The sequence below is a fragment of the Leopardus geoffroyi genome, chromosome C1 (assembly GCF_018350155.1).
Source record: "Leopardus geoffroyi isolate Oge1 chromosome C1, O.geoffroyi_Oge1_pat1.0, whole genome shotgun sequence".
In the NCBI taxonomy this organism is placed as follows: Eukaryota; Metazoa; Chordata; class Mammalia; order Carnivora; family Felidae; genus Leopardus; species Leopardus geoffroyi.
In genome coordinates, this window is record NC_059328.1 from 154869254 (window position 1) to 154889975 (window position 20722).

General features: G+C 36.1%; 1 protein-coding gene across 1 annotated transcript in view; it reads left to right on the forward strand.

Moving 5' to 3' along the window:
- The window catches only part of CSRNP3 (cysteine and serine rich nuclear protein 3), a 212860-nt gene that overhangs the window by 39604 nt on the left and 152534 nt on the right, over positions 1 to 20722 (forward strand). The window contains exon 3 of the mRNA XM_045480060.1: positions 8409 to 8497. Within this exon, the coding sequence (XP_045336016.1) occupies positions 8485 to 8497 (13 nt within the window). The 5' untranslated portion in view covers positions 8409 to 8484. The remainder of the gene's footprint in view (positions 1 to 8408; positions 8498 to 20722) is intronic.

Consider the following 20722-nt stretch of genomic DNA (forward strand, 5'->3'; position numbering starts at 1 on the left):
GTTTATTTTTGCTTTTATTTCCCTTGCCTTGTATCTAGAAAAATGGTGCTGTGGCTGATGTCAGAGAAAGTACTGCCTGTGCTCTATTCTAGGATTTTTATGGTTTCAGGTCTCACATTTATGTCTTTAATACACTTTGAGCTTATTTGTGTGTATAGTTTAAAAAAGTGGCCCAGTTTCCTTCTTTTGCATGTAGCTGTCCAGTTTTCCCAGCGCCATTTGTTGAAGAGTCTGTCTTTTTTCCATTGTATATTCTCTCCTCCTTTGTTGAAGATTAAATAACCATATAATTGTGAGTTTATTTCTGGGTTTTGTATTCTGTTCCTTTGATCTATGTGTCTATTTTTTGTGCCAGTACCATACTGTTTTGATTACTACAGCTTTGTAATATAACTTGAAGTCTGGAATTGTGATGTCTCCAATTTTGTTTTCTTTTCCAAGATTGCTTTGGCTATTTTGGGTCCTTTGTGTTTCCATATAAATTTTAGGATTTTTTGTTCTGGTTCTGTGAAAACTGCTGTTGGTATTTTGATAGGGATTGCATTATATCTGTAGATTGCTTTGGGTAGTATAGACATTTTAACAATTTTTGTTCTCCCAACCCATGAGCATGGAATGTCTTTCCATTTCTTTGTGTTGTCTTCAATTTCTTTCATCAGTGTTTTATTATTACTTTTTTTAATGTTTATTTGTTTTTGAGAGAGAGAGAGAGAGAGAGAGAGAGAGAGTGCGAGCAAATGGGGGAAGGGTAGAGAGAGAGAGGGAGACACAGAATCTGAAGCAGGCTCCAGGCTCTGAACTCTGAGCTGTCAGCGCAGAGCCCAATGTGGGGCTCAAATTCATAAACTGTGAGATCATGACCTAAGCCAAAGTCAGAGGCTTAAGTGACTGAGCCACCCAGGAGCCCCTTTTCATCAGTGTTTTATAGTTTTCAGAGTATGGGCCTTTCTTTTCTTTGGTTATGTTTATTCCTAGGTATTTTATTTTTGATGCAACTGTAAATGAGATTTTTTTTTAACATTTATTTTTTTAGAGGCAGAGAGAGACAGAACGTGAGAGGGGGAGCAGCAGAGAATTAGGGAGACACAGAATCCTGAAGCAGGCTCCAGGCTCTGAGCTGTCAGCACAGAGCTTGATGCGGGGCTCAAACCCATTATCCACAAGATCATGACCTGAGCCAAAGTGGGACGCTTAATCAACTGAGCCACCCAGGCACCCTGAGATTGTTTCCTTATTTCTCTTCCTGCTGCTTCATTATTAGTAGATAGAAATGGAACAGATTTCTGTACATTGTTTTTTTATCCTACAACTTTATTTAATTCATTTATCAGTTCTAGTAGTTTTTTGGTAGAATCTTTTGGGTTTCCTATATACAGTATCATGTCATTTGCAAATAGTGAAAGTTTTCTTCTTCCTTGCCAATTTGGATGCCTTCTTATTTCTTTTTGTTTTCTGATTGCTGTGGCTAGGACTTCCAGTACTATGTTGAATAAAAGGGATTTTTAAGTTTGGAGACATTGCAACATATTTGCAGACAGATGGGGATAACTCAGTAAAATGGGGGGTGAGGAGGAATAGTGGTGCAGGAGCAAGAGGAAATAATTGAAGTAGCAAAGACCTAAAACTGAGTGAGAGGAAATGGAATCTAAGAGAAGGGATTTATCTTAGGTGGGAGAAAGAAGTTTCTCCATTATGACAGCATCGAAGACTGACTATGTGGGTACAAATATCAAAGGTATACAAGATATGGATAAGTGAGGAAATTGAGGGGCACTTGCATGCCTCAGTCAGTTGAGCGTCTGACTTTGGCTCAGGTCCTAATCTCACGGTTCCTGAGTTCAAGCCCTGTGTCAGGCTTGCTGCTGTCAGCTCAGAGCCTGCTTTGGATCCTCTATTCCCCTCTCTCTCTGCCCCTTCCCCGTTTGTGTGTGTGTGCTCTTTCTCTCAAAAATAAATAAAAACATTTTTTAAAAAAGAGGAAATTGAATCACTGTTCTTCCAATTTTCTCAGAAGCTGTTACCATAAACTGAGAGAGAGGAAATGGAAAGAAATGTTGGAGAGTTACAAAGAAGCAAAGTGCTTTTGTTAGTGGTGTCATAGGGGTAAAGGGTGAATTAATAAGGGGAATGTGATAAAGAATGTCACGTGTTACTGAGGACCACTTGAAGTCTGTGGTCATATATCAATAGTTATGCCAGTGATTCAACATCCTACATTTTCTGTAGTCATGATTATCTGTTCAGCTATGAGGGTAGAGTCGTAGTAGGAAGAGAGCTGAATTTAACCAAGTGATTTTTTTTTTCATGCTGATTTGTAGAAAGAGTGAAAAGTCTTGGAGGTGAGTACATACACCATACCTTGTTATAAAGGTTCTTTAAGGCTTCCCTGTGACCCACTGATCCTAAGTACTCTTGTGATCCTAGAGCCTGAAACACCTTTTTAATCCCTTTTACTCGCTCTAATCAAGTTTGTAGCACTTTTTCGGTCAATCTCATTAATTTAAATTTTTTTTTAGAATACTATATACTTCTTTAGGTTTTAAAATTTTTCCCTGAATTTTCACCTAGATTTTCTTGTAATTCTTGCAAATTTCCCACAATTATAGTTATGTCTTTTGCCATGTGTTAGAGATCTATCTGAGCAATTTTAGACAATTGTTTGTAAACCTTTGAGCACAGCTGATTGAGTGGAAGAATCCCATGGTGAATACCTGATACATAAATAGCCTCATTAGAACTGATTTAATTTGTTTTGGTAACTCGTGTCCACTTTACTGAAATAGAATGAATAAGTGCTATCATCGTTTTAGAAAACTTTTTTGGTCATGTGATACTACTTTATTACAGTTCAACACATGTTAGGAAAACATGGAAATTCATTCTTTGTTGTTTAGTAAGTGAGTAGATACTGCATATATTTTGATAACTGCACTTAAGTGTGTGTGAAGGTACAAAATTAGAGTGATATTGATACTTAAGAAATAAGTCTAAATAGAATCAATATGACTGTCAGTGTGTTTTTTTTTTCTTTTAGAAAAATAGCATCAAACTTTACATAGTGGATTGGTCTTTCCTGCTAGATGCTTTTGCCCTACGTCCTTTGTTCCTGTCAGGGAGCTGTCCTTCAGAGAGAATGATGCTTTACTGGATGAGGGCATATTAATTATGCAATACCATATTTTAAGATGCAGTTGCAAATGCAATTAAACTATTGCACTGAACTTGTAAGTATTTTTGTCACCTTAGAAACAGTGAACAGCAAATTCACATTTCTTTACTTGTGTTCACAAATGGACATTTCCTTTTGACATTCTGAAACTGAAATGAGCCAGGCTTCCAGACATGCAGACATGACTGGCTTGGGAGTCTCAAATTCTGTAATTCTGAGAGGAACAACTTTATTCTCAAAAACTCAGCATCTGCAAAAGATTTTTTTAATATTTCAAGTTCTAATTTAAATTTTAGTCAGTGACATATAGTGTAATATTAGTTTCAGGAGTAGAATTTAGTGATTCATCACTTACATGTGACACTCAGTGCTCATCGCATGCAAGAGATATTAGGTTTTTTTTTTTTTTTTTTTTTTTTTAGCACAGGAACAAGATAAGAGTGTCTTAAGTTATATTTCCTTATAGTTAATCAGTGAATCACCCATTAAAAATAACACAAGCTGATCTTATAGCTCGGTCAAGGCTACCACTGCGATGTGACCTTCAGTAACCTCAGTGAAATCTAGCATGACTATTGACTAAAACATGTCAACAAGAGCTTTGTGCCTCTGACCTACCAATGATGCCCTTTAGAGAAAATGTTGGCAAACATGGGAGAGTGCCTTGACCCTTGCCACTCCAATTGGCCGCTAGGATTTGGAGGGTGGTTTGCAGTAATGTCCATAGGCACCCAGGAAGCCAAGGAACTTGAAACAAGGAGAGGTGATATTCATCATTCCCTCTAGCTCTGCAATACTGTAGGAATTTCTAAAAGTGAAAAACTGGGTTTCAGAGATTTTCTTTTTTTTTCTTCTTAATTTAGATGCAAGTTAGGTAGCCTACAGCGTAGTCTTGGCTTCGAGAGTAGAATCCAGTGATTCATCTTACATATGACACTCAGTGCTCATCCTGAAAAGTGCCCTCCTTAATACCCATCACCCATTTAATGGATCCTCCCCCCGCCTCCCCTCCAGCAACCCTCGGTTTGTTCTCTGTATTTAAGAGACTGTTATGGTTTGCCTCCCTCTCTGTTTTTATCTTGTTTTTCCTTCCCTTCCCCTATGTTCATCTGTCGAGTTTCTCAAATTGCACATATGCATGAAATCATATCATATCTGTCTTTCTCTGACTGACTTTGCTTAGCACAATGCCCTCTAGTTCCATCCACAGTGTTGGCAAGTGGTAAGATTTCATTATTTTTTATCATCGAGCAGTATTATATATATATATATATATATATATATACACACACATATATATATATTCACACACACATATATATATATGATGTCTCCTTTTTTAATATATTTTTATTTTTTTAATTTAAAAATATTTTTTTTAACATCTACTTATTATTGAGAGAGAGACACACACAAACACACAGAGCATGAGTGGGGGAGGGGCAGAGAGAGGGGGAGACACAGAATCCGAAGCAGGCTCCAGGCTCTGAGCTATCAGCACAGAGCCCGATGCAGGGCTCGAACTCACAAACTGTGAGATCATGACCTGAGCCGAAGTCGGTCGCTCAACCAACTGAGCCACCCAGGTGCCCTTTTTTTTTTTTATATATATTTTTAAATGTTTGTTTATTTTTTAGAGAGAGAGAGACAGAGCGTGAGCAAGGTAGGGGCAGAGAGAGAGAGGGAGACACAGAATCTGAAGCAGGGTTCAGGCTCTGAGCTGTCAGCACAGAGCCCTACATGGGGCTCGAGCCTGACACAGGACTCAAACACCAGCCATGAGATTATGCCTTGAGCCTAAATCAGATGCCCAACTGACTGAACCATCCAGCTGCCCCATATATACTACATCTTCTTAATCCATTCATCAGTTGATGGACATTTAGGTTCTTTCCATAATTTGGCTGTTGTTGATAGTGCTGCTATAAACATTAGGGTGCATGTGCCCCTTCAAATCAGCATTTTTGTATCCTTTGGATAAATTCCTAATACACAATTGCTGGGTCATAGGGTAATTTCATTTTTAATTTTTTGAGGAACCTACATATTGTTTTCCAGAGTGGCTGCAACAGTTTACATTCGCATCAACAGTGCAAAAGGACTCCCCTTTCTCCACATCCTCATGAACATCTCTTGCTTCCTGAGTTGTTAATTTTAGCCATTCTGACAGGTTTGAGGTGGTATCTCATTGTGGTTTTGATTTGTATTTCTCAGGGCATTTCTTAATTGAACCTCAGATATTAGAAAACACCAGATATGAACCATAAATGTTAGGTGCACAATTCTAAATGATAACATAGATTTATGCCACTGTTATTTTTTATTGTAATTAAAATCATAAACTGGGGTTCTTCAGATGAATGCCACAAAGAATTGATGACGGCAAATAATGTTGCATTTCCAGTAGTATACATGTTCCTAGTCTTCCATAAATTTCACTCACCTTGAATATTTTTCTTAGTGTCTGGGATGGTTCTTTTTGTCCACAAATCAGTCCCAGGTATCACTTGTCATAGCTCAGGTCACCCATAGAACTGGGATCCCATTCAAGTACTGGTATAATAACAGGCTATGCTAGGAGTATCCAACTCAGTTCATGATTACTTCATAGACACAGAATTCCTGGAATCCTGGAAAATGGCAGTGCCCACAAATCTTGTGTAGACCACCACTGATGTGCCCAGAAGCGCTTGCAGAGGAAGAATAAGAGCCCCTAGATCTTCCTGAGATATATTACCTAGATATTTTTCCTTTACAAAGTTGACTGGGTCTCAGAGTGAGTGCTATTGATCCACAGATCTTAGCACAACTCTTTAAATTCTCTCTCGCATAAGTGCACACACATTTCCTTACACAGTCTCACACAGCCCATGTCCCCAAGTCAAATCTCCAGAAATAGGGTGCTAGGTTGAAATGGTTTCCAGCATCAACTACTGCACATTGTACCCAGAAGTAGCACTGATCCTCAGATGCCCAGTCTTGGAACTTTGCTTTGAATATGACTTTCTCTTCCAGAATTATTCTTGCTTTGTGATGGACTCCTCCCAGGGCTTGACTGGTCTCAGTTAGGGTCAATCCTGTCCATCAAATATATGTTTATATACTTGATTTTCAAACAGGTCAGAGTTTGGGTTCCTTTTTTCCATTACCAAGGGTCCTTTGGCCTGTATCTAAATTACAGGGTAATTATAGGTATGTAAATTTAGATACTTTTGTTTTTTTCAATAGACTACTTAAATGCCTATGAAAAGTCTTTTATTTATTTGGTTATAAAAGACAAGTATGTTTTCAATTTCAATTTTAACAATCAGTGGCCCCAAAATACTTAATCTCTTCCTACAGATTTAGCTGCATATCAAATATATAGCAATCAATTTTTGTATGTATAAAATAGGGAGACTTAACTAGAGAGCAATTTCTTTACTTTTTTTTTATAACAACAAACACTTTTTATTTTTAGGATAAAATTTTAAACCATACCTTAATAGTTAAAAATGACATTTAAATAATATGAATTCATCTTCATTAACCAGAAAATTTGAGTTGAGATTATGAATGACATTTATAGACATAGTCAACTCAGCATCTATTTATTTTTAGTATTTTGTTTTAATTGCAAATAATTTTTAAAGTTTTAATTCATTGGATGGATTATAAGCAGGTAGAGATCTGTTAGTACATTTGCTTGACCTGCAATCTTAGGATATGTATTTATCATTAACAGAGAAAACAGAAGAAGTTATATTCTGAAATATACCTCAAAATGAGTGCAACAGGTGATAGAAATAATTGTTTCAGTGGTCTTTAGTATGTCATCAGTTGAGGGTATAATGTTCTCAACAGAGTTTAAGATACTTAAAATTATACTTAAAATTGAATTTTGAATCAATCTTTCCAAAATTTCCCAAATTCTGCTAACCAAAGTGACTCAATAACCTCTAATGTGCTCTATAATTCTTCCTTTTTTTTTTTTTTTTTTTGTAAATGTTTATTGTGAGAGAGAGAGTGTGAGCAAATGAATGGGGGAGGGGCAGAGAGAGCAGGAGAGAGAATCCCAAACAACCTCCTTGCTGACAGCTCAAGAGCCTGATGTGGAGCTCCATCTCATGAACTGTGAGATTGTGACCTGAGTTGAAATCAAGAGTCAGATGCTCAACTCACTGAGCCACCCAGGTGCCCCTCTAGTTAGCTCTATAATTCTAACCATAATTTGATAAAACTTATGAGTACCACAGATACTCTAGTCTGTTCTAAATCCATGTATCCATGCATATCTGTGTAAATATACATAATGTTTAAAGGTAGAAAGAGGCTTCCAGATGTACAATGTTCCCGAGGCATTTTTTTTTCCTTAAAGATTTTGATGTTTTAAGCTTGTATGAACAAAACAGCCTATGTTCTTTACTCAGGCTATTTCTTCATTCAAGTAACCCATTTACAGGTTTTCTATACTACGTATTATTATTGGTTATGGTCTGTGTTCACTTCTGGCTACTGTGGAAATAATACATTAACCACACTTCACAAATTTCTCTATCTCATCTCTAAAGAAAACTTTTATATTTGTATATGACAAATAAAAAAGAATGGAAATTTCATTAATTCCTTAGAGAAAGTGATTATATGCATTTTAGTTTGAGAAAATTCAAGGATATAATTGTTGTGAGGATGTCATCACCTTTTAAAATTATTGCACTAATCATTTTAATTTATGGCACTGTAATTTTAAAAACAAGATTTTTCTTAAAAGCCTAAGTAAGGTATCTTAAAACCAGGACATATTAATGTTTGATATAATTTTATAATTAAATAGTTTCCTTTAAGCAAATCAAAAAACATAATAAATATTTATCCTGATTGTTATCAATGATTTAGCTATGACATTTTGGTTGGTTTTTCTGGATTTTTGTTTGTCTTTAAGATATGAAACTCCTGGAGACTGGAAAGTTATTAAAATCTAGTGTAATGCTGATTAATAAGATGGAATTTCCTTAACTTCATTCCCATAGTAATATGTGTTCAGTGATTAGAAATTTGCTAATTTCTTCTTCTAGGATGGATATTCTTTCTGCTAAATTATATACAGTCTTATCAGTTAGTTCTGTATTTAATGCCTTGTTTATATTCCACGATTCCTATTGATTTTCCTGTGTCACATTATATTTATACCATGTAGTTAGCTTTGTTCTTTGAAAATATAACCTTATGTGACATATTGAGACATGTTTTCTTTTTTAAGGAAAAAATAAGGAGATATCAACCGACTGAAATGATGTTTTCAGAAGCATAGAGTCTTCAGGAAGATACTGGAGTTCATGAGATCTCAAGGTTAGCAGTTCCTACATTATTATTTACATGCTTTTACAGATCTGAAATATAACTGTGTAACTGTTGCAAGTTGTTGCTAATGTGTAATTGGATAATAAGGACACATGTTTACTTAAAATACATATTTTAACAAGATCTCTGCAAAATTAAAAAAAAAATCATTTATACCAGAAATATATTGTTTAGTTCAATTTGGGATGGTTAAAAGAAAATATTGTTTCAGTAGAAAATCATTGGTTATTAAAATTTGCTTCGCTTTTATAAAGGGTAGCACAATTAACATAAAAATATAGGCATCCGTATAAATTTTTTTAATGTTTATTATTGAGAGACAGAGAGAGACAGAGCATGAGCATGGGAGAGACAGAGAGATGGGGAGACACAGAATCCGAAGGAGGCTCCAGGCTCCGAGCTGTAAGCACAGAGCCAGACTCAGGGCTCGAACTCACAAACCGCGAGATCATTACCTGAGCAGAAGTCAGACGCTTAACCGACTGAGCCACCCAGGTGCCCCTAGGCATCCTTATAAAATTTTATTTCTGATTTGATAAAGCATGCACACCTACTTTGCAAACTTTTCATTTATTTTGTATCTTTGGTTGCAACATGTATGCATATATACAAATAGTTTAGAAAGATAGCTAATCATCAATCCTGCTACAATTCTTTGAATCCCACTCCCTGACTTTCCCAAAGTACAGTGAAACAAATTATCCTTTTGTTGGAAAATATGGGCTCAATAAAATGACAATTCATATGAATGAGCAGAAAGATAGTTGAGGACCTTTTCTATGTTGTTTAGAGTCCTATGTCTGGAAAAGAAAAAAAACAAAACAGCTTATTATAATAATAAACTAATGTAAAATCTTCATTTAGAAGTTTGAATTACGGGGCGCCTGGGTGGCGCAGTCGGTTAAGCGTCCGACTTCAGCCAGGTCACGATCTCGCGGTCCGTGAGTTCGAGCCCCGCATCGGGCTCTGGGCTGATGGCTCAGAGCCTGGAGCCTGTTTCCGATTCTGTGTCTCCCTCTCTCTCTGCCCCTCCCCCGTTCATGCTCTGTCTCTCTCTGTCCCAAAAAAACAAATAAATGTTGAAAAAAAAATTAAAAAAAAAAAAAAAAAAAAAAAAAAAGAAGAGAAGTTTGAATTACAATGTAGGTTGAAATAGTTTATTCTCATGGGATAGCTTGAGAAAGTATGTGATTTCTGCCTTCTTTATTTGGTAAGACCCAATATCAAATATTCATAATTTAAAATGAAAAAGTATTGATGATCTTTTATTTTGATTTCCTTAGTCAGTCTTGTCTTCAACTTCTACATCTTTTCCTCACCCATCCAAGGATATATTCATTCAAAATTCATTTAGGACTTACCACATGCAAGGCAATGGGCTAAGTGCTTTGGTTGTTTCAAGATAAGATGTGGTTCCTGTTCTCAAGAAGTGCCCGACCAATATGTTACTCAGAAATTAATTTTATTATTAACGCAAGCAGTAGGTACGTAAAAAGACAAGCCAGATTTAAAAGACCATGTAATGAATCCTAAAGTGCACTGAGAATTATTTGGGGGATTATTCATATTTTCACATTATGGCTTTTATTGGTCTAGCATGGCGAGAGTTTATACCAATGGAAGTGTTGTTGCTCTATTACAACCCACACCCAACTGACCTTTTATTAAAGTATCTCTTCAAGTACAACACAAGTAAATGCAATTTTAAGACAGAAGTCACTTTTTTGCCACAACTGCAAATTTAATGTTGTAGAAAGTAGTCATGCAAACACCCATGAAAAGAACAAAGGTGAGCATTGCCTACTTGGTAGTTTTTTATTTATTCCAGTACATTTGACTTCTTTATTAAGCACACCAGAGAGCTAAATCATTTCCCCAATGACCCAGAAAGGCATGTAGGTTAGAAAAGGATTGAATGCTATAAACCTTTGAGGGATCCATATGCAAATAGTAGCTAGATGAGTGAAGAATTTGCAGTGGTGTGGGAGTCCAGACTGCTTGAAATGGAATTGCACAGTACTGTGCTTCTCATGAAAAGCTTTTAAAAAGGTGATATGTGAAGAAATTAAAGCAAATCAAGTAATTAAGAATAGTAAAATTGTTTTTTGAAAAGTCAGTGAAGATAATCTCTTTCTTAATGGTGCCATTAGATTTGCCGTTAGATTGATTTATGTAACAACCACAACCATTCAACAAGTAAGTATTTTTTTTAAACTTTATTTATTTTGAGGGGCACCTGGGTGGCTCAGTCAGTTGAGCGTCTGACTTCGGCTCAGGTCATGATCTCACGGTTTGTGAGTTCAGGCCCGCCTCAGGCTCTGTGCTGACAGCTCGGAGCCTGCAGCCTGCTTTGAATTCTGTGTCTCCCTCTCTCTCTGCCCCTCCCATGCTCATACACTGCCTCTCTGTGTCTCTCAAAAATAAATAAATGTTAAAAAAAAAAGTTTATTTATTTTGAGAGTGCAGGAGTGTGCATGCGCGGGGGAGGGGCAGAGAGAGAAAATCCTAAGCAGGCTCTGCGCTGTCCCCACAGAGCCCTACACGGGGCTCCATCTCGTCAATCATGAGATCATGACCGGAGCCAAAATCAAGAGTTGTACACTTAACCAACAGCTACCCAGGCGCTCCTCAGCAAGTTTGTATCAAGTGCCTACGATGTGCATGGGAGGAACAGCAATGAATAAAACACACCAATATTCTCACCATAGTGGAAATTACATTCTAGAGGGTAATAACATATAAGCAATAAAAACCAAAGTTAATTATATATTATGTAAGATGGTCCGAGTGCTATGGAGAAAAAGAAAACAGGAAAGAGAATGTAGAATATAGAGGGGTGGCATTTAAAAAATTTTTTTAATGTTTATTAATTTCTGAGAGAAGAGAGAGAGAGAGAGAGTGAATAGGGGAGGAGCAGAGAGATAGGAAGACAGAGTCAGAAGCAGGCTCCAGGCTCTGAGCTGCCAGCAATAGAGCCTGTCACGGGGCTCGAACTCACAAGCTGCAAGATTGTGACCTGAGCCGAAGTCAGATGCCCAACCGACTGAGCCACCCAGGTGCCCCTAGAAGGGTGGCATTTTTAAATAACCCTAATGACTTAGTACTGCATAAACAAGAGAGATAGATACTACCTTTGCCCAAATAGTGCCAATTAAAAACGAATATGATGAACTATAACACCTGCTGGTAAGTTTTCTAAATCATCATTTGTTAGGGTAAATGTTGTTGATATATGTAAAATAACTAGTATGTGTCTTCCTTAATTTCACCAGAAAGAGAAGATATATTTTTAAAATGATAATATACTTACTACTTGTACATAAAACATTGTCAAAATGTTTGCAAGAAGCATGCAATTGAATGTGGATTAGTCCAATCACTTACTGAAGTGCTAAAAGCTGTAACTGTTCATCTGTGTAGGGGAGAAAGTTAATCCCTTTCTTGAATTGAATAAATATTATGAACCTAAAGTAGTTACAGATCTCTATGATAATACATATAGATGACACATGGTGCTAGAAAGTTCTATATCGTTGTCTTTGTTCTTCTATCATTAGTCTTATTATCATTTTAGGAGAGCTCTAAGTACTGAGACTGAAGATGGAGGGGAGTTATTTAAATACCTTCTCATTCCTGTAGTACTAATTTTTAATCTTTTAATTTTTTTTCTGAATGTATAGCATATTTTTATTTATTTTTATTTGTTTTAAAATTTTTTTAATGTTTATTTATTTTTGAGACAGAGAGGGAGCATGAACAAGGGAGGGGCAGAGAGAGAGGGAGACACAGAATCTGAAGCAGCCTCCAGGCTCCGAGCTGTCAGCACAGAGCCCCGAGTGGGGCTTGAACTCACGGACTTTGAGATCATGACCAGAGCTGAAATCGGACACTTAACTGACTGAGGCACCCAGGTGCCCCAAGTAGTACTAATTTTTTAAAAGACACATGTCTTCCTTTGTACATCTGATTTATTAGAAGATATATGAGGTTTGGAAATTAAAATAAATTAGTCTATTTGTGATCTTCAACAAGTGAGCCATCAACTTTCATTTGATAGTAATCTGTTTGGAATTTTCTATGAAACATTATGAAATAGTAAGTGCAGAGCACAGGAATCTGGAAGTGTGTATGGCCCAGATGACCTGTTTGCAATCCATCTGAACTATAGGTGAATGCATCACATAAATTGATATTTTCTTAAAAGCCATTCAGTATTAACTTTCCTGTATAGAATTGAAAGGTTTAGCCAATTTGATATGCAGAAAAAGAAGTTAAATCAATTCTTTTTCAGTGTTATTAAGTCAGTGTGAAAAGAATATCTAGCCATCCAAATAAAAAATAGATTAGGATGTCTCAGAACCTATCAAATATTCCAACTCCTTCAATATTCCAAAAGGCAGGGATTGTAAATGGTGTATCATGTAAAGGAAATAAATGTTCAGTAGTGTAGTACTAAGAAATGATGTAGTGAAGGTCACAATTGTTTAGAAGGTCTATTTTAATTAAACCAAAACAGAGAGTACCTCTTACATGTGGTGTAGACAAAAGAGACAGTCAGCTCTATGAGTTTGACCTGAAGAGGTAACTGGTATTATCTGTTTTGGGAAAACCAAAAGAAAAGAAAACATGAGAAATGCAAGAACCATGGAAGATTATGGAGAAAACAAGGACTTCTCATGTAATGTCCCCATGTCAGAGATCTATTCCTTCAAACCAGTATTAATCTTCATTGCATTTGTCTGGAAACTTCAAAGGAAAGAGCTATAAAGTCTTTTATTTAAGGGTAACTGCAATGTGACTTCAAAAGCAAGTGGAAAATAGCATATGCTTTCTTATAAAAATCCCTTGCTTTCATTCTCCCTGTGTTTGCTTTACAAGAGTTTAAGCCAGGAATCCTTTACAAATTTGTACCCCAAATCCAGTTCCCCATGGACTGACTCCTCCATTTTCTCAGAAACTACCACCCACAAATGTACATCTTTGAATCTCCCATCATCTGGCATGCCCATGCCCTGGGTGGGTCCTCCTTCTCCACCTTTTTTCAATGGTTCTCCAGATATCTACTACAATTCTCATTCTTCCATCATTCTTACAAGTAGTTCAACTATCCCAGGTTTCTCAGCCTCAGCAGTACTAACAGTTGGGTCAGATAATTCTTTGCTGTGGGTGCTATTTCATGCGTTATAAAATGTTCAGTAGCACCCCTGGCACTAGACATCCGGAGTATTACACACACACACACATGCGCACACACACACACACACACACACACACACACACACCCCGCTTTGGAAAAACCAGAACTGTCTCTAGACGTTGCTTAGTGTCCCCTTGGTACAAAATTATCCCAAGATGAGAACCACTTATCAAACCCTAACCTCCACAATCTCAATAGATAACCACTCCATATCAACCACAAAGCCTCCTAACCATCTTCAACATCTTGTTCTCAATTAAAGCTCAATGGAGACACTTTAAATTCCAGCTTCTCGTATTAAAGTGAGACTCACCTCTGACCATCGGAGTGTTTTTAGTTTCCTTTTATTTGCTTATACCTGGCTTTGTATCTAAAATGTGTCTTATGAAATAATGATTGAATGTAACACAAATAAAAAAATTAGGGAAAGGAAAAAATAAAGTAAAAACAAGATTAAGTCAGGAGTGAGGTTATAAATAAACCCTTTTCTTTTCACTTCTTTTTCTTTGAATTCAGTCAGACTTGGATCTTTCCATATTCACCAAGTCTTGCTTGAAATTCAGCTTGGACACCAGCAGCTTACTCTCTACATTTCTACAGCCTGTTCTTTCTTACATGGTACCTGCAGCCTTGAATCCAAAGTATAGTGAACCCTCCCTTATACCCAGGCACATGAGTACTACAGGAGCAAATGACCCACTCTGCAGATTTATGGTTTTCTAATCTGAGTTAGTTCCTCAATAGCATCCACTAATCCTTTCCCTATGACCATGGTCAGACACTATTTCAAAAGTTTATCGCCCCACTCAGGCCATACAATCTCTCCCCTTCATTCTTGGTGCACCTGCTATTTTAACGAGAAAATTGAGGTCATTGTGTGGAAACTACTTGTGCGTCCTTGCCATTCCCTCCAGCATCAAACAGCTACATGTATCAACATTTTTTCTTTTCTCCATTCTTAAAGGATCAGGAATCCTTCCTATTCAAGGCACAGCCTGTGTTTGATTTTATTCCCTATCACTGATGCTTTGGCCATTAGTTATTTCCTTTTTGTACTTTATCTTCAATTTTTTCTTCTTTGTTCACTCTTTTCTTTCAACCTGTATACATTCTTCCAGCTTCTATCCAAAAAAAAAGTTAATCAGCAAACAAAAGCAAATTGATCTCTCTTCACCAGATTTCACCAGCCCTACTATCCAATTTCTCTCCTCCCCAACCCATTCAAAGTCTCCATACAGCAGTCTACATTCATTATCTCCAATTTCTAAGATCCAGTCACTCCTCAGCACAGTGCGATCTGATTTCTAACCCCATTTAACAGAGCATGCTCTCTCTAAAGGCACAGATGACCCGGCAGCCCGTATCTTGACTGGCTCTCCCAGGGGTATTTGACACTGTTAACTTCATTTTTCTTCTTCCACTCCCTGGGCTGTTGTAACACCCCTCCCTCTTGGTTTGCCTCACACCTTGTAGACCCTTTTGTAAAGGCAGGTTCTCCTTCCTCTGTTCCTTCACAAGGTGAATCACAAAGTGAATCACAAAGTGAATCACAAACTCAAATACTGATAGGTGGCCATAGGTAATATAAATGAATGAAATCAGGTAATTAAAAACAATAAACAATGTAGAGGGCAAATAACACACACCCATAAAAGTTCTTGACATTTTACTTGTGCTCAAATGACAGTGCTCACCTTATTGTTCATCTGTCCTCCCTGCTGTCCCTGATCAAACCACTCTTATGACTTTAATTACAATGGCAATGACTACAACCTTTACTTGATTAAGCGACAGAATTACATATCACACACACACGTATATAGGATGCCTAACAAGGACACACACAAAAACCAATCATCAGAGCAATGGAATGGAATAGAAAGTCTAAAACCTGTCAATTTATACATGCAATCATAAAATGCAACAAAGAAAAGTCAGTTGGGAGGTTCCCTAATGAAAGACTATTAATGCTCCCAAGTATACATAATTAATTAGTGTCTGCTAGAGAAGGCATTTCAAATAGGAGAGGGGGAATGAAGCAGAGACAGACAATGGCTTACTGAACAGAAGATACTAGCACAATGTTTTAACTATATGGGGAAAACTATGGTGTGATCTACACATACAATATTGAAGTAAATTGTAGATAAGGATTTAAAATATTTAAAATATTATTTTAGGGGTCCTTGGGTAGCTCAGTCAGTTAAGCGTCTTACTTAGGCTCAGGTGGTGATCTCACTGTTTGGGAGTTCGAGTCCCACATCAGTGTGTCCGCTCTCAGTGCAGACAGAGCCTTTCGGATCCTCTTTCACCCTCTGTCCTTGTCCCTCCTCCGTTCATGCACATGAACGCACATGCTTGCGTTCTCTCTCAAAAATAAATAAACATTAAAAAATTAAAATAAAATATTATTTTAGAGTATTTTAAATTACTTTAAATATTTTCAACACTTAAAACATCATTTAACATTGAATAAATTCAATAGCTTTCAAGAATTTATGTGACTTTGGTTCAGGAAGGAGGTCACTACAAGTTTTTTTCTGTAAAAAGTTCCCACGAGAGCTTTCCAATCATCCTAATGAAGTTTATATTTTCTCAGTGATATCTAACAACTCTCTATATTTTAATAATATTGACCATTTGCATAAATAATGCAAAATAAAAAGTGAGAAGTCATTTATTCATTTTTATATTTATAAACAGTAAAATTCACTCTTCTTGGTTATAGTTTCACGAGCTTGACAATTGCACAGAGCTGTGTAGCCTTTACCACAATCAAGACACAAAACAGTTTCATCACTTCCCAGATTCCCTTGAGCTGCCCCTTGTCAGCTACCCCCTACCTCCTCCAGTCCCTGGCAACTGACCTGCTCTGTGTCACTGTAGTTTTGCCTTTTCCAGAATATCAAATCAATAGAAACATACAGAATGTAGTCTTTCGCATCTGGCCTTTTGCATTGAGCATAATGCATCTGTAATTCACTGATGCTCTTATGTGTGTCAATAGTTTGCTCCTCATTATTGCTAAGTAGTATTCCATTGTCTGTATGTACCACAGTCTGTTTGTCCAATCACTCAATGAAGGACACTTAGGTTGTTTAGTTCTTGGTGTTCTGAATAAAGCTGCAATAAGCATCCCAGTAGAAATTTTTGTGAAAAACTGTTTTCATTTATCATGGGTAAATGTCCTAATGAAATTGTGTATCATGTGTTAAGTATAAGTTTAACTTTCTAAGACACTGTAAAGCTGTTTTCCAGAATGGCTTTTACCATCTTGCATTCCCACCTATAATGTATGAGCATTCACACTTTTCCACACTTTCACCAGCATTTGGTATTGTCAGTTGTTATTTTATTTCAGCCATTCTAATTGTCATTGCAGCTTTTAATTTTCATGCCCATAATGAATAATAATATTGAACAACTTTCCTTGTGCATATTCACACCTATACATTTGTGAAGTGTTTTTCAAACATTTTGAAATGTTTTGTCCAACATTTTCAAAAGAACTGTTTTTTAGAGCAGTTCTTTTTAGATTCACAACAAAGCTGAGAAGAAAGTGTAGAAATTTCACATATATTCCCTGCCCCGACATGTGCATAGCCTCCTCCATTATTTATATCCCCTCCCAGAGTGATACATTTATTATAACTGATGAACCTACACTAACACATTATAATCACTCAAAGTTCATAGTTTACATTACATTTCATTCTTGGTGTTTTGTATTCTATGGGTTTGGACAAATGTATAATGACATGTTTCCATTATTATAGTATCATACAGAATATTTTTGCTATCCTAAAAAATATTTTGTGTTCTATCTATTTATCCTTCCTTCCCAGCCCCTGGCAACCACTAATTTTTTTTTACTGTCTCCATAGTTTTGCCCTTTTCAGAATGTCTTATAGTTAGGGGCACCTGGGTGGCCCATTCAGTTGAGAACCTGATTCTTGGTTTCGGCTTAGGTCATGATCTCACTTGTGGGTTCGAACCCTGCACTATCATTACAGGGCCTGTTTGGGATTTCTTTCTCCCTCCATCTCTGCCCCTCCCCTGCTTGGGTTCTGTCAACCTCTCTCAAAAAATAAATAAATAAACATTAAAAAAAAGAATGTCTTGGGGTGCCTGGGTGGCTCAGTCGGTTAAACGTCTGACTTCGGCTTAGGTCATGATTTCACAATTTGTGAGTTCAAGCCCCACATCCAGCTCTCTTCTGTCAGCACAGAACCTGCTTCAAATCCTCTGTCCCTTCCCCAACTTGCACTCTCTCTGTGTGTCTTAAAACTAAATAAACATTAAAAAAAAGAATGTCATATAGTTTGAATCATATAGTATGTAGACTTACTTCTCAGATTGGCTTCTTTCACTTAATAATATGCATTCAAGTTTTCTCCATGTCGTTTTGTGGCTTGATAACCCATTTCTTCATAGCACTAAAGAATATTTCATTGTCTAGATTTATCACACTTTATTCATTCACCTACTTAAGGACATCTTGGTTGCTTCTGAATTTTGGCAATTATGAATAAAGCTTCTAGAAACATTCATGTGCAGAATTTTACTTGGACCATAAGTTTTCATCTCTTTGGGTAAATACCAAGAAGTGCAATTGCTAAGTCATGGTGAGAGTAGGTTTAGTTTTTTATAGGAACCCACCAAACTCATTGAAGTTCCTATACCATTTTGCATTCCCATCAGCAATGAAGGAGAATTCCTCTGGCTCCACTTTCTCTCCAGCATTTGGTGTTGTCGGTGTTTTGGATTTTGGCTATCTAATGGGTGTTAATAGTATCTTGTTTTAATTGTATTTCCCTGATGACATATGATATGAAACATCTTTTCATATTCTCGTTTGTCATCTGTGTATCTTCTTTGGTGAGTGAGGTGTCTGTGCAGGTCCTTGGCCATTTTTTAATTGCTTTTTCTTCCTTTTTTAAGTTTTAAAAACTCTTTGTATATTTTGTTTTGCTCTATTTTTTACTGAGTTGCTTTCTATTGTTGAGTTTTGAGAGTTCTTTATAAATATTTTGGATACAAATCTTGGGAAATGTGAAATTTGCAAACTTGTCCCCTTCTGTGGCTTGTTCTTTGTATTCTTTAATGTTTTTCACAGAGTAGAGGGGTTTTCCACTTTTATGAAGTCATAATTATCAATTTTTTTTCTTTTATGTATTATGGTTTGGTGTTATGTCAATAAACTCTTTGTCTAGCCTAAGGTCACAAGGATTTTGACCTGTTCTAAATATTTTATAATTTCATGTTTTACATTTAGGTATATGATTTAATTTTGAGAAAATTTTTGTATAATGTAAACAATTGAGGTTCAGTAGTTCCATATGGACATTCAACTGTTCCCTCACCATTTAAAAAAAAAAGAACGTCTTTTCCCTATTAAATTGCCTCTGTATTTTTGTCAGAAAGCAGTGAGATTTGTTTAGGTCTCTTTCTAACCTCTCTATTCGTCCCACTGATATATGTATTTATATGTTTTCCCATTATCACATTGTCTTGATTACTGTAGCTTTATAGTAAGTCTTCAGATCAGATAGTATGCATCCTCTTCTATTTCAAAATTGCTTTGGTATTCTAACCACTTTGCCTTGCCCTATAAATTTTACAATCAGATTGTTGATATCTACAAAAAAATTGATTGGAAAATTCATAGGTATATATTAGAAAATGCTCCAAATTCAACTTACATAAGGAAAGACACTTAAAATATTCACAGCATATGTAAGTACAAATGGTCAATATTATTAAAATATAGAGAGTTGTTAGATATTGCTGAGAAAGTATAAACTTCCTTAGGATGATTGGCAAGATCTTGAGGGAACTTTTTGCAAAAGAGCTTCTGGTGACCCCTCAACTTGAAAATAAAATGTTCAACATAACTAGTAATCAAAGATACTTGATAAATAATGCTCATTTAAACATATAAAACTTTGGGAAATAGTCTAGCGTACTGACAGAAAGCATCATTTTTAAGATCAGACTGAACCTTGAGTTCATTCTCCGATTATTTGTGAAGATTTAAATAAACTTTAAACTTTCTAATATTCAGACACTTTGCCAGTAAAGTAGATATAGAACCTGGCACATTGGAAGCGCACAAATGTGTAGTTATCATCATTATATCCAGTATTGGTGAAGATGTGGAGAAATGAACCATGTCATACTATAGGGATGCATAGGTAAGTTGGTTTAACTTTTCTAGAAGGTAATTTGTTACTATGTATTAAAGGACCTTACTTTTTATATACTCTTTGACCTAGGGATTCTAACTATTTAAAAACCTTATTGAAATAGTCAATTAGGAACACAGAGCTATGTATACAAAGATGTTTACTGACATAATATTTAACATAATTAACATGAGAAACCTCTGCATGTCTGGAAAAAAATGAATGATTTAAATAAATTATTACATATCCACTCAAAATAATATTCTGAGGTGGTTAAAATAAAAGTGTTTCTATAGCATATTTTATTATTGGCAAACTATCTGAAATGTATTAATAGGTGAAAAAGGAGGCTATAAAACAGCTCTCCCAGTGATGCCATTTATGCATGGATCAAAGGATGATTATATAAATGCATATGTGTATATAATAAAACTAGTTATATTGGGGTGGTTAAGTGTAGATTCAATTTATTGTCTTCTTGGTGTTTTTTGGTAGTCTCCAAATTTCCTCAAAATACATATTATTATAAAAAAAGATAATTCCAAATAGGGAATATGAAGGGATAGAAAATCATAAGCTACATAAAAAGATAAATAGGCAACTACGTAAAATATTATTTCATAGATGACAGTGAGGGGTGATTACTTTTATTATTGAAGGACATTCACAAATTAATAAGATCATCAATAAGACTCCAGTGAAAATATGGGCTAAAAGAAATGAAACAACTTATATAAAAAAAGAAATATAAAGAGCTAATAAACATATTAAAAAGTTCATCTTCAACAGTACTCAGGGGCGCCTGGGTGGCTCAGTCGATTAAGCGTCTGA